Below are 15,277 nucleotides of genomic sequence, written 5' to 3'. Positions count from 1 at the left end.
TTTTTGTAGTAATAGAGGAGACTTCTATCTTCAAATTCCACACATTTTTAACGTGAAGAAAACATAATACTGGATAGCAGCACTTGAAAAGTGCCAAATTTGAATTTGCACAAAGTAGCCCCCGCTGCACAAAGTAGCCCCACATGACGGTATTAATTTCTATCACTCCAGTTGGAAGTGCTTTTCTGCCACAGATTTTTAAAATAGGTAAGATGAAAATAAAATTATTTTCTTTTCAGTTTTCTTGAAAAACATAGGTTTAAGAATTTGTATTTTGTTATTGATTTAATATTTTGTTAGGAACAATTCGTTTGTTTGAATGCGATGCAACACTAGTTAGATTTAATTTATTTATTCTAGAGAGTTTTCTTTTATCATACACTGTCAGAAATTTCTCGGCAAAAATGGTTAAATAACAATTTATTGAATGGTTATTTTACCATATTTAATCGAAACAGTCAGATAACCATAAATAAAATGGTAATCAAACTGTTAAGTTTGTTAGAAAAACTGTTTATTAACTGCTTTCACCTAATACGGTTAAACAACCAAAATTTTATCGCACCCACTAGAACCACCTAATGAAGCTACTTAGTTCTTTGCAACTGAGTACACATTATAGCAGAGCGGGGTTATCAGTCAATCTCATGACCGGCAGTACTGGAGTTCGAGTCCTAGTGTTGACACCACAATATTTCCTCCATTCCCTTCAACACATGAAGAATTTCCAGTGTCCGTCACTCTCGATTGCCCGTTACCTTACGAAAAGCCGAGCTCCTATGTCTAGTAAAATAAAATAAAAATTTTTTACGTTTTTGAAAATGCTAGTTGTAAATGGTTAAAAAACTGTATAGTTTTGTATTCATGGTTTATAACCATACTTTTTTTTAAATGGTTTCAAAACCATAAATTAAAAAAAAATGTTCTTTACCGTAAACTTTTGGGTTAATCGGGTGGACAGACAGCTGCCAGTTGTTTCACCATAATTTTAGAACAAAAATTTTAACAGTGTACTTTAAATGCAATCATCTATCATGATTCAAAAAAATAATTTCCAGTTCTGCATTTTTTTTAAGAGGCTTTCAGTAAAAAATTTAAAAAAAATTCACTTCGCATGTCTCAAATCTTAATTTACTTTTAGTAAAATATTAAAAATTTCAGTATGTATCATTTGAAATTTTAGTTAGTTTTAAGTAAAAAATTAAAAATTTCTTTAAAGGTATCATTATAAATCTAAATTTTGACCTAATTTTAATTCCAGATTTATTATCTTCATCCAAGGATAAAAGGGCCATTTATCAGTTTGAACCTTTTGTGATTTAGTTACTGACAGAAAACTAATTCAATTGAGTATCTGAACAAACAAAAAAACGATATTCCGTTTTAAAGTTTGGGTGAAATCTGACTTAAAAAATGCAAGGAAAAAGGTATATGTCCATATTTATATTTACTATTGCGAAGTTATAAATGAAAATGGAAAGTATGAAATTGTTCTTAGATATACATTAAATTTTTCTTCTTTAATTTTACATGTTTTTCCCAAATTTGTTGTGAAATATTACACGTCATTCTCACGTGAGGGTCTACCAAGGATTTGGATTTGTAAGGAATTTCCTGAAAAATGTTTACCTGCCTATGTAAATGAATGGTAATTTCCTTTACAACATGTTTTATAAGCACTTTCTAACAATAAGTATTATTCCTAAAAGGAAAAATATTAGTTATAGCGTGATTAAAAACGTTACTTCACTAACAGATATAGTTTTGAAATTTTTCCTTGTTTCATCATATATAAAATTTTCATTTTGAGTTTTGGAAGCATTGCATACTTCGAAACGTTTGAATTTTCAAGTAAAATTCATTAAAAAAAAATGTCTGCACTCCTCCTTTCAGTAATTTGCGTGATTTTTGTCATTGGAGCACCCTGTGCCGGTCATGAGTACGACTTGGAAAAAGTGAAAAATGGAATATGTAAGATTTGCAAATTAATTATCTTTTTTTCAATATTTTTTATAATTTTTTTTAATCATTTGCATAATGTTACATAGAATCTTATAGTGCGTACAATAATATGTCCAGGAACTGTATAAGATTTTTGTTCAGAAACATGCTCCTGTAAAAATGTATTTTTCGGTAAAGTAACGGTAATTTTCACCCTACTTTTATCCGCAATTTTTTGCAGTTGTGATTAATGAAAAATGATGATTTGTAATTTTAACCTTGTTTGGGAATGAGTATGATGAATAGAGAATATTGTATGCAATAATGACTTGAGTCTATATTCACGCTTAATGAATATAGTCAAGTGTTCACATCTATGTGTTTCAATGTATATTTTGCAAACATTTGTCTGATTTGCATAATTAAAGTTTTCGATTTCTGATATAGTGAATAACGTTTGCAGGTGTTGAAAAAAATAAGGAGCTGTCAGTTTGCTGTAGAAAAATTCTTGTACCAATGGTAAGTTGCTTACTCAGAGTTCATTTTATAAAAAATTTAGGTAAAAAAAAAATATTTTTTCTTATTCTGTATATTTGGAATAAAATGGGCTTACTTAACTTCTACACAAGTAAGACCTCTAAGCTTTATCCGCAAATTATTTAAAACCCCCGATTTCTCTGTAATTGATCAGGAATAACATGATTCAATCGGATGTGATTATTTCCCCCCCCCCTTAAAAACTTTGTTCTCTGCTCGCACCACTCTCCAGTAGTAGTAGTTGTAGCAGTTCATTTATGTCGTACTAGAGCTGCAGAATGGACTATCGGCGACGGTTTGGGAAGCATCCCTGAGGATGATCCGAAGACATGCCAACACAATTTTGATCCTCTGCAGAGGGGATGGCACCCCCGCTTCGGTAGCCCGACGACCTGCGCACGAAGTCGAGCACTTTACGGTAGAACAGTTTAACGAGGACCAATACCGCACACACTCGGTTCCTACGCAAACTGATCCAAGTGGTCACCCACCCGCTCACTGCCAGTGATGCTCCGCTCTCCACTCCCCAGAGTTGTATTGCATTCATCTTTGATCTTTTTTCCTTAAAGTGGATATCTCTTTAAAAGAGAAAAAAATATAAATCATTTTTTTTACTCTTATTTAACAGCATTTTGTAAATAATTGTAGCAAAATTAATGAATAATAGAGTCTGAATTCAAAAATTATTAAACTGTACTTGGAAAAAAAAAAAGAATGCGAAATGCTTATAATAAAAAGAAATTAATGAAAAGTAATTTTACTCATTAACGAGACTAATATATAATTATAATAGTTATAATAGCAAATGGTTTTTATCTCTCTCAAATAACGTTTTTCCTAATTAATTCTTTTTAAAAAGTTATGTAAAAATGTTCAAATTTGCATCTGGCATCTGGCAAAATCTAATATCTCTTTTTTCTGTTTTCTAGCTCCTTTTTTTGTTACATTCGACACCAATTCAATTTCGACACAAACATCTCGAGAGATCCGCGATGTCTTAGGGCAGTGTTTCCCAAACTTATGAATTTTGTGTACCCTTTCTAAATTTTTTGTAACGCTGTGTACCACTAATAAAAAAAATGAATGTATTTTTTAATATAAAAAAAATTGTACAGAAGCTAACAATCACAACTGGCTGTTGACTAACTGTTAACTCTACAAGAAATAGCCAATAGAAAAATACGTAATCGTAAATTTTCATGACTAGCTTTGTTTTTAAATAAAATTTTTGTAAATTTTCGTTTGTTACAAGTTATTTCGCATAAGAACGCGTACCCCCGCTAAACTGTTCCCGTACCCCTGGGGGTACGCGTACCACACTTTGGGAAACACTGTCTTAGGGGATAGAGATTCGCCTGCGAATCACGTGAACCGGGGTTCGAACTCGGCGATACGAATTCCGGCTTGCACCGGCCACAGTACTGACGTGAAATATCCTCAGTGGTAGATGGATCATGGGCCAGAGTCCCCTTGCCGTCAGTCTAACCGTGGTAGGTTCTCGTGTTCTTCCTCTACATGTAACACAAATGAGGGTTAGTTTCATCAGAAAGTTCTCCACGAAGGCAAATTTCGCCCAATACTCGATTCAGGAGTTTCCTTTTCTTTTGGATTGTGTTCAATGTTACAAGGCAACGGAGTTGAACATTAGTAGTCCCAAAAATGGGTCGGCTGTTCAACGACGGTTATGTACAGAAAAAAACATCTCAATAGAAATAAAAAGCTTTTCTAAAATAACAGATCAATTTTCATTATAAAAAACAAAAGTGAATAAGAGAAAATTTGTAAAAAAAAAGCCAATTAAGCTTTTTAACACTTAAGTTCAATAACTTTCAAACAAATTGGTATTAAAAATAAAAACTCGAGTTAAATTAAAAAAGAAAAAAAAATCAAAATTCAATTCTTTAGTTGCATTTCTGTCAGCTGCATAGCGTCCGGCGTGATATTTTTGTTAATACGTTTAATTATTAATAATTCTCAAAATTACTATCGAATGTAGAATTTCCTTATAATCCTAGAAACCGAAATCTCTCAATGTCGGGATTACTTGCAGAGGTTGGCCTTAAAGAAAAAGCGTGTTGCACTCCAGTGGATTCCTGGACACTGTGAAGTTATGGAAACGAGCTGGCAGATTTTCCAGCGAAGAACGGCTCGAGATTGCTTCAGTCAAGATATTCAAAAATGTCATATCATTCTATAAAGCTGTATCTTAAACAGATAATGATAAAAAATTTTTAAAGTTCAAGTACTTGACCGTTTGCAGTCAAAGCTGTGGAGAGTTGGTGATCTTATGGCCATTACCGATTCTCCACGTCGAGAAGCTGTTGCAAAATTCCGTCTATTGACCGGACATTCTCTATCGCATTGGGATGTTTCACCATCCAAACTGCCCCCTATGTAATTTGGCAGAGCCTATGAATAGAGACCACCTCCACCGTTGCTCATCACTGCATGGCGACTCTGAGACATCACTGCATTGGCGTGCAAGAGAACTTTTAATGGGGCAATGACTTCGGTCAATTTCTTTTATGTCATCTGTTCTACCGTGAATTTGTAGTTTCAATTATTTCTTTGTATTGCCTTGCCATTAGAAGAAAAAAAACTTTCCAAGTCTTACAGTTTTCGCAGTGCAAAACTGGATTTGAAGATGTAAAACAGCTGCGTCGATTCTTACGATGTTTTAATGAGCTGGGAGCCCGCACTACTTGATCGCTTCGCTCGCCAACACTCAAAGCCGGGGAATTGCTACTCAATAATCTTTGATTTTTCTTTAACGTCAGTATTTATCACAAGAACTCAGAAAATTTTCTTTTCAAAATATACGATTTTTTTGGCTTTATAGAAGTACACATTTGTACACATGTTAATTTTAACATTATACATATCAACACTTAATCTATACCTATTTATACCATAGCCGGTCAATTGACCGGACTTTATGAATTGAATGTATGAAATATTGATGTTAGGAAGGAAATAAACAAAAAAACTTTATTATAATTAAACAAAATCGTATATTGCCAATTTTTATGTATTGCAAACACAAAGAATAAGAATTTTTAATTAATTGCTCAGCGCATATTTTACATATACATTGTGTTTCCATTGTACATTTTCCGCAGACATATTTTTCACATTTAGAACAAATTTTTATGGTTTTATTGTCGTTACAATATCCTATTTGGCATGTCTTACGTTCAGCCAGTATATCCTCCTTTTCAGAAAATTCATCTTCCTCAATTTCCGAAAAATCTTCGCCGATATTATTCATTTCTTCTAAGAACTTGGACTGTCTTGATTGTTACGACATTTTTCTGGATAAAAGTAACCTAGGTAGTTAGAAATGACGTAAAGCTATCAAAACAAAATATAAGCTACTTGCCAAAACTTTTAGTTTTTGTCACTTTTTCTTACACAAAAAAGCCAATTCGAAATTTTCGGTATTTGCCTGAAATTTCGATTCACAGTTATTCTGATTGAACTAATTACGCAATAATTTTTGCAGGAAATGTGCAACTAGTCGATTGCAATACGTTGAGGCCGGAATACATCATAATTTCTGATCCGATAACCCTATAAAGCAATAAATTATTCTCCCGTTCGAATGACCAGTTGTGGTAGAAATAGGTATACGAAAAGTATTATTCGAAACAAACAAAGTACCAAAAAATGCTATTAATAGAATATTAACTACATATAATTATCAGAGCCATGAAGCTAAATGGGCAAAAACGATAAGATGATACAAGCATTATCGATGCAAAAGTTCTTAAACGGTCACTAGACCGGCTGTTTCATGTTTAGTGTTAACAAATGAACGATTACTTGGATTTAAAAAAACAATAATCGATATTTGGAAGAAAAAAATAATTTAAGGAAAAAGCATCGATTCTTAAAATTTTTTTAATAAAGAGAAGTATACTTAAATTACTAATTTAGTTTTTAAGGCCTATATTTTCTATATTTTTCAAATGAAAGTAAAATAAATAATTTTTAGAGGCTTTAAAAGCACACTTAAATTCCCAATACCTTTTTGTTTTTTAATAGTTTTCAAACATGCTTTGATTCGAGATTAAAATAATCACTGTTAAAAATATGTACTTTTTTTAGATTATTGAAACATTTATAATTGTTGGTTTATTTTTGGTTATTGTTAGTTAAAAAGTTTTTAAAAAATACGGAGAAAATTTAAATAATTTTGAAATTTTTTTTCAGCGGTTATTTTTATTTCGCCGGGCCTGGATAGCCTGGTTCGTAGGGCACTGGGTCCATATCCAAGAGTTCGTGGGTTCTATCCCCTCTGTGTAGTAAATGGTGACTGATGCACGTTAAATCTATCGAGTCGCAAAGTCCCCCTTGTACCCATAACAAATCAATGCCTCTGGGGTCCAATGCATCCAAGAGTTTTCCTTGTCTTCTAGATTGGTTCAAAATTAAAAGGCTATGGAGTTGAACATTAGTAATCGTAAACCCAATAAAGTACGTAAATACAAAAAAAATAGTGCGTGGAGTCCCTCCGCGCGTAAGAAGTTAAACTTCGTAATGTGCAAATGAAAATAGGAAGGGGTAGAAATTGATTTTAAGTGAAATTGTATTGTTTCTTCACGACAAACTTTATTAACATTGCTTACAATTCACAATTGGGTATAATATAGCCTACGTCACAGGTTGTGTTGTTCCTGCTAAATTTAACCCATGAACGGCATTTTCTGCGAGCCTAACTTCAAGCCACAAATAAACAAACGAAGTGTTCGATCGTTTAAATAGCTGCTCGTCAGATTTTATTGCATTATAAAGAAAAGTTATTGAAACTAAATACAACTAAATAAACAACAACAACTAAAACAAATAACAACAACTACTAATGACAATAACTAAATAAACAACAACTAAATTCCATTCGTTTAGCATTGCGTCATATGTTGTTCCTACTAAATCGAAGTAGTTGTGTTTTTTTCATATTATACCCAATTGATCGCATCTTTTAATTATCATTTTCGAGTGGAGAAATATCCAAATCTATAACGTTTACAATGATAACTAAAGTAAGATACGAAATGTTTGAGTTCTATTTTTTCAATATTTCTTGCAAAAAGTGCATCAATGGTAGTTCCCTCTTTGGTTGTTGGATCATTCCTACCATTTATCATTTCCAATCCAAATTTGTCTTTAAGGAAGGTTAATAATGTTTCAGCTTCAGGTAATTAGAAATTCACATTAAAATCTCCTGCAAGGATCACAGGCCGCTCACAATAATCAATTTCTTCACCAGTAACGTCTGCCAGAGCTTGTGAACCTGCAGTGGATAGCGGCAATAAAGATTTTGCAATAAATAATTTAATATCCCTCATGGCTGCATTTGGTGAAATATACAGGGCAATTAGAAAAGAGTAAACCTAACAATTAATTGATATTCACAAGAGACGTACCTTGACATAACCTTAAATCCGTCACATTGTCCGTGGGATTGTCTTCACTCATTTTTTACAATTGTTATCCACGTAATTTGAAAATAAAAAATACTACCCTATTAAATTATATGTGTATCTAATCAAAGTAAAATATTTATGGAAAAACAATACTTTTTATGACTTTTATGCTAGTGAGAACCAAAACAATATGGAAATGAATGAGGGAAAACTGGATCCTACCACGTGAGTTCCCGGCCAATAAAAATGTAGTGTTAAACGTTTAACGCAACCTTGTTGGAAGTCGCATAAGAAGTATAACTTCAAAAATATCAATCCCTTTAAAGATTTGTTTTTTCAAAAGTAAACAAATCCATCATTGTCATTTTGAAATTAAAATTTCAAACAATGCTTAGGGGAGTGATCAAATACGTTTTGTGGTTTTTCAAATTTTTCTTCATATGAGAAATAATGATTTTTAATTGGAGTCACCATCAACCAAGCGGACATATTGGGATCTTTGCATATATCAATGGGCAGAAAAATTTTCAAATTTGTAGTAAATATTTTTCACTGCCCTCTCCTGTCTTGACCTGCCCTGACAACAAGACTTAGGACTACGCGGTACGATTTGGATGAGCTTATTTTAATTAAATTCGCCAGCAATTAAAAACTTCCTGGCATGAATATCATGTTCAGAGTTAGCAAATTTCAAAAAAAGTCTCACGTACATTTAAAAAATTTTTTCTCGCGAATATTTCTACCTAGATAGCTATCTATATATATATTTATCTTACACGGCACCAAAAAAAAGCCTCATTACGACTCCCCGAATGGCAACGTTAGAAAATCGACCAATGATTGCTGCTAAAAATGTCACATGGCAAATCTATATGAGGTGGCTCAACATGTAGCGCTTTTAAAAACGGAAACAATAACCAGAGTGAGCATTATCAGGTTGTTCAATTCAGATTCATGCCCTAAAAACATGATAATATTTAATTTAAGCTCAATTAGGAATTTATTAATTAATTGAAGTGAGAATGCTTTAAAAGGTCGCAGTTGAATTGATATTTTTCTACTGGGAGTTACCTAAACGTCTAAAAAACGTCTAAGTGTTTGTATTGAATGCATTGAATTTTTTGATTCATGAATAAATTTATTATACACATTTTGTTGAATTTAGGTGAGTAACTGCAATATTTGATAATTTATTTTGCTAATATGTTTCTCATTTAGCTAATGTTTTGATTTTTTCTCCATGTGCAATCTAAATGGCTAATATACTTTTTTAATAGCCAATAAGAACATTGATAGAATTCTATTACATAAGTACAATACTATGTCTTTGATGATAAAATACCATGTCTTTGATGATAATATACAATGTCTTTGTGCTAGAACATTGTGTTCATAGGCGAGCGAGCGCAGCGATTGCGTAGCAATTCTAGGGGGTTGGCGAGCGTTAGCGAGCAGGGGGCGGAGCCTCCTAGTAATTTTATATTTTGCTATTTAATGTTTCAATCTTTAAACTGATGCGAAAATTTTTATACCTTAAATTTCAAAATTAATTAGAGTGATATTACATAGAATAGCAAAAAAATTATAATATTAAATGAAGAATAACAATAATAATAAATTACTTTTCTCACGGAACTATATGTGGATATACGAAGCTTATAATTATGTGCTGAGAATTTTTCGAATTACTATGATGATGTAGCGAGATATGGTGACATACGCAAACGGTGAAATTAACATCAGCTCTCCTGACCTATTAGGGAGGTCATATTTTCCAGTTTGCGACTACCACTCCTATAATCATGAGTGTCTGGGTTCGATCCCCACCAGATTCTCCGTGTAGTAAATGGTGACGGATGCACGTTAAATCTGTGGAGTCGTAAAGTCCTCCATGTTCCCATAACAAATCAATACCAATCCAGAAGACAAGGAAACTCTTGGATCAGTTCAAACTCACAAGGCTACGGTTTTGAACTGTAGTACTGAGTTTATTAGTAGTCGTAAACCTAAAATTGGGTCGGCTGTTCAATGACAAATATAAAAAATGAAACAAAGATTCTTGAGAGCCAGAAAAAGGCATGTTTAATCAGAGAAAGTCCGCTTTTGCGTCTAATTCAGCAACTTAAAATATAGCTGGTACTAATAAATTAGCATATTTAAGGCTAAGTTCTTATACCATTTAGAAAAATCCCAGCCCATGTAAATCCCATCGTTATATCAAAAATTATTCACTGTGTTCACTTTTTATTTTATTTTGCACACGAAACCTCGCATTATTTTCCGATGATGTCAGATTGCAATGTTTTTTACTATGTTTTCCAGGTGGACAAAATTGAGAGTACAGGATGCAATGTAGTAACAAAAGTTTGCGGAAGAGAGATGGCAACAAGTTTTTGCGAATACTCTGTAGAAGAAATCAAAAGCGTTTGTAGAAATTTTAATATTATCTTAAATGGTTATTTATTGTTACTGCTATTTAATTGGAAGAACGTAGTTAACCTCTGTACTGTGTACTGTGAGAGCTAAAAAAAGGAGGAAAGGAAGGACGATCGCTTAATAAATATGCAATGTGGTCTGATAAAGTTCATATAATCTAAAACCAGTGTATCATAAATTTAAAAATCTTTAAAAAACAAACTTTCTCTCTATCTCTCTCCTCTTTCTCTCACTCTCTCTTTCTCTCACTCTCTCTTTCTCTCTCTCTCTCTCTCTGTATATATATATATATATATATATATATATATATATATATATATATATATACAACGATGAGCCACTACATTATGACCACCATCCATCTTTAACAATGAGCTCGCCTAGGAACAATGTTTTCATGGTCACATTAGGACCCATAATCCTCATAGAACAATCCCTGACGTCTGTAAGCTACTTGAACATAGTTGCAAACCAGGTTCACCCATTCATGGCAACAGTTTTTCCTTCGGTGATGGTGTTTATGTATTAATGCGCCATGTCATAGGGGTCAAATCGTCATGGATTGGTTCGAGGAACATTCCAGTGACTTTCAAGTCATGTCTCGACCCCCAAGTTCACCTGACCTTAATCCAATAGAGCATTTGTGGTCCTACTTAGAAAACCAAATTCGTGCTGCCACGCTACTCCCTCGCAATGTGAGGGAATTGCAAGACCAGTTGGTGAGCGCTTGGTACCAGACACCTCAGACTGCCTATCGGCACCTTGTGGAATCAATGCCACGGCGGGTGCTAGCAGTTTTGAGGGCTAAAGGTGGTCTTACATGCTATTAGCAGGGTGGTCATAATGTAATGGCTCTTCGGTGTATATATTACTGTGAATGACTGTAATCAGTGGTTGTTAAAAGTCACACAGTCGCTTTATTACAATACTCAATTCAGTAATAGTTTTGTTCACATATAAATATTTGCCTAATTAAATTTCATAAAGTAAAAAATTACCCTTCTCCTTTTAACCTATAGAACCTAACTGTTAACTAACTGGAGTCAGAGTCGAGTAAAATTTTTCTGACAACGACTCTTGCAAAAGTTTCTCCACTTCCGACTTCACAGCTATCTAATAAGCATACACATGTGATCCAAAGTTTTATTAAAATGAAGAACTTATCGAATAAAGGTTAAATAGCCAAATTCAAGTCAGTGTTGTGTAGATTACTTAGGAAAAGTATCTCCCTCGAATTGGATACCTGCAAGTGACGCCATCGTAGATAAATCGTGACCTTTGTCGATTCAAAAGCCAATAGGTTTGACACACACGTGTAACGTCGCCTACAGTCTCCCAATTAAATCGGATATAAATCATAATTACTTCACTTAATAAAGGCATAATCACTTCACTTCTTCAGTTGCAAGTACTCTATTGAAGACAAGAGCTTAATAAGTACTACAGTAGGGAACCGATTATCCGGAACGATCGGGACCATCGCTATTCCGGATAACTGATTTTTCCGGTTTTCTGAATCGCTACAAAAAGCCGTTTTTTTTTAACTGTTAAACCCAACTAAAAAAAAAAATGGAAATAATCTTAAAAAGAAGAAAAAACTATGAAGTAATACACTAATGATTTTTTCTAAAATGATGGTAAGGTAAACATCTTTCAAAATAGAAAGAAAAATCCTTAAATCCTATGAGAAACAAATGTTGTTTTTTTTTTGAAAATGGCGGGAAAATTTATCGAATTTCGTTCCGGTTTTTTAGTTTTCAGATTTTCTGATTTCCGGATAATGGGTTCTGTACTGTACATCAGAAAAAAAAATTAGAACTAATTCACTTAATGTTTTTTTGGTATAAATTGTTTTTTCAATTTATTGTTTTAATACGCTGCCTTAATTTCGTTTTTTTATTTTTATTTTTCAGTGTCACGAGTGCCTGATGAAGAAACTTGAGGGTGATGTAAGTATTGGTATTGCATAAACACTAATAAGTGTATTATTCAAACAATACCTGGCCTTAGTTTTTCATGTATTGAACAAATGAATATAGAAGATGTGTTATATCAGAGTACGTCGTGCATTGGAGCAGAGTATACAGTACAAACAGGCGTCAGTACTTTTGAAAAGTAAAAAAACTCAACAGTGTAGTCAATTTTCAAACTTCAAAAAAATTTATTTATGAAAATAATTTTTCATTTCAAACTTTAACAATATCTGGATCCTAATTTTGAAAGCTTATTTGTAAGAAGATAATTGTGAATATGAAAAGAAAAAGGTCAAAACTTCTATCCCGGTATCGCGGAGTTATTTTTTTTTTATTCCAACTTTTTTCTGATAGCTAGTTTAGGTGTTAGTAAATTTGATATTATTTTAATCCAGGAATTTTTCCAATTGTAATTTTCTGCTTTATTTCAATACTTTTTGCTTTTTTTTCCATACTTAGTTTTTGTACTAATAATTCACTATACTAATAATTTTGGATTGAATTTCCATCTGCTAGCGACAAAAACAATTTTAGTCAGTCGACTTCGATGATAACTGGTCATTCCATGATTCGAACAGTAATTTTAAATGTTCTTTTCTGAGTATGTTCTACTTTTATGTATTAATCAGCTAATTGATCTGAGCTTTATCATTCTATTAATGTAATAAATAATTTTTGTGTTAATCGGCTTAACATACTTCAACAGTTGCCTGCTTTTGATTGGCTAACTCATGTTAAGAAATTATAAGTAACAGACATGATGTATTATAGATACAGAAACAGCGTTTCTCATTGCCTAAAATATGTGTAAATGGATATGTAATCAACATTTTTCATTATTTTCTAATCTAAATCGTAATAAAGAAGAAAGTGCACTGTCGATATAAGTAGTTAGCTAAAGTGCACTACAGAAATAGATTTTCTTTTTTTTCTTCCCTGTACTAATATGTATTCCTGTTTCTCCTTGTACTGATATGTATCAGTTAAATTTCCAATGGGTAACAGGGATCTTTTTATATAATTATATCAGAAAAATGAAAAAAGTATTTTTAATTTGTTTCTATGCAAAACCATTGATAGATGGAAACAATTGAAAACTAAGTTTATATCTTGATGTAACAAATCTTTGAAGAACGCGGCGAAGACTCCTAGTTCCCCACCCAGCATGAATAATTTATTAAAATTGCTGACGACTCATCTTGTCTGTTTTTAGACATTTAGATTTACAAATATTTAGAACCAAATAAAGAGACTTCAAGTTGTATGAGTTCGCCCGGAATCTGAATTTTTTTTAAATAGTCTTGTCCGTTTTTGAGACAATATTGCAAATTATATAAAATTAAATCAACGAATTACAAAAAGAATTTAGTAAATATAATTATTTTTACTTAGTTTTAAGGATTTTCTTCTATGTTCCTCAAAATTTTGAGAGCATTTAATAAAATTATTATGAACATTAATTAAAATATATTGGCATAAGAATTAACAAAACTACATTTTCAGTATTTAAAAAAAATATTTTAAACTAAAAAATAAAATTCTTATTTTTTCATTTGTAATGCAGTACAAATGAATAAATGAGAAATTATTAACAATAGTGTGTTAGAAATACATTTATAAAGTATTTAAATATAATATGATAACATAAAATTTTTTATTCACAGGATTTGGATAACTATAAGAAATTGCCAGTAAGTAAAATGTTGTATTTTTGTGAATTTTTATTTCCTCATGATGATTTTTAGTAGGTGTGTGTTAAAATTATACATTTGCTTTGAATAGCAATATTTATGTCTTAATTCGTGTTTAGAACCTTTCACTATGAGAATTTAAAACTCTTAAAGAATTTTCTAATCATAAGAATAATAGTTTTTCTTTTTTCCTTCTTAAACATAAAAATATAAATAATTTTAAGAGCAGTGTAAATGTAAATTATAATATTTTTTAAATTTTAAATTGTACTTAAATAGTAATTAAACAATAGTAGTTAGTTTATTGTTTTTCAGCTAAGTTATTTTATTGGTACAAAAACCAAAGAAATAGTCATAAAGTAAAATGCATTCAAAATGTTTACTTTTTTTAAAAATTTAAACCACGATGCAAACGGGCAACACTAGTGTTTGCAAAATGTATAATTTTTTTAGATGTGCCGAATAATCAGCTATACAAAAACAGAATAAATAAATAAATATAAATTTATTATTTTTATACAAACAATTTTACGTATTTAATTTTATCAGACGTAAGAATTAGATTGAGTTCTGATTGAATCATTTTCTGATTTATCATCAAAAATGTATCATTTTTTTAGATGCGGCGAATAATCAGCTACACGAAAACAGAATAAATAAATAAATATAAATTAATTATTTTTATACAAAAAAATTTACGTATTTAATTTTATCAGATGTAAGAATTAGATTGAGTTCTGATTGTATCATTTCTGATTTATCATCAAAAATGCATCATTTTTTTAGATGTTCGGAATAATCAGCTATACAAAAACAGAATAAATAAATAAATATAAATTATTTATTTTTATTAAAAAAAATTACGTATTTAATTTTATCAGACGTAAGAATTAGATTGAGTTCTGATTGTATCATTTCTGATTTATCATCAAAAGTGTATCATTTTTTAGATGTGCCGAATAATCAGCTATGCAAAAACAAGATAAATAAATAAATATAAATTAATTATTTTTATTAAAAGAAAATTAGGTATTTAATTTCAAGAGGTGTACGAATTTGATTGACTTGTTTTAATGGCATTTTATATTAAAATTACTATCGTTATCTTTTTAGGAATGCCTATCGTAAGGAAGAAGGAAAAATCATTCAAATCAAGACAAATGAAGATCAAGAAAAATCACTATAACTGTTAAAAAGGAAAACGAAAACGACCCAGTGTGTTATTATTTGCTTGATAAAAGTTTATTTTTCAATAAACCATGATTAAAAACTG

The 15,277-nt window shown here is 31.4% G+C and overlaps 1 protein-coding gene across 1 annotated transcript; it reads left to right on the top strand.

Moving 5' to 3' along the window:
• The first annotated feature begins 1,810 nt into the window (after positions 1-1,810).
• LOC122269730 (uncharacterized) lies at positions 1,811-15,277 on the top strand. The gene is made up of 6 exons (XM_087167711.1): positions 1,811-1,971; positions 2,405-2,460; positions 10,227-10,328; positions 12,254-12,289; positions 13,978-14,004; positions 15,118-15,277. The coding sequence occupies exons 1-6, from the start codon at positions 1,872-1,874 to the stop codon at positions 15,130-15,132; spliced, it is 336 nt and encodes a 111-aa protein (XP_087023837.1). The 5' UTR covers positions 1,811-1,871; the 3' UTR covers positions 15,133-15,277.

Source organism: Parasteatoda tepidariorum, chromosome 1, assembly GCF_982258835.1.
Source record: "Parasteatoda tepidariorum strain Cologne lab strain chromosome 1, Ptep-v5.0, whole genome shotgun sequence".
NCBI classification, from domain to species: domain Eukaryota; kingdom Metazoa; phylum Arthropoda; class Arachnida; order Araneae; family Theridiidae; genus Parasteatoda; species Parasteatoda tepidariorum.
This window is presented reverse-complemented; position numbering and strand designations above follow the sequence as displayed.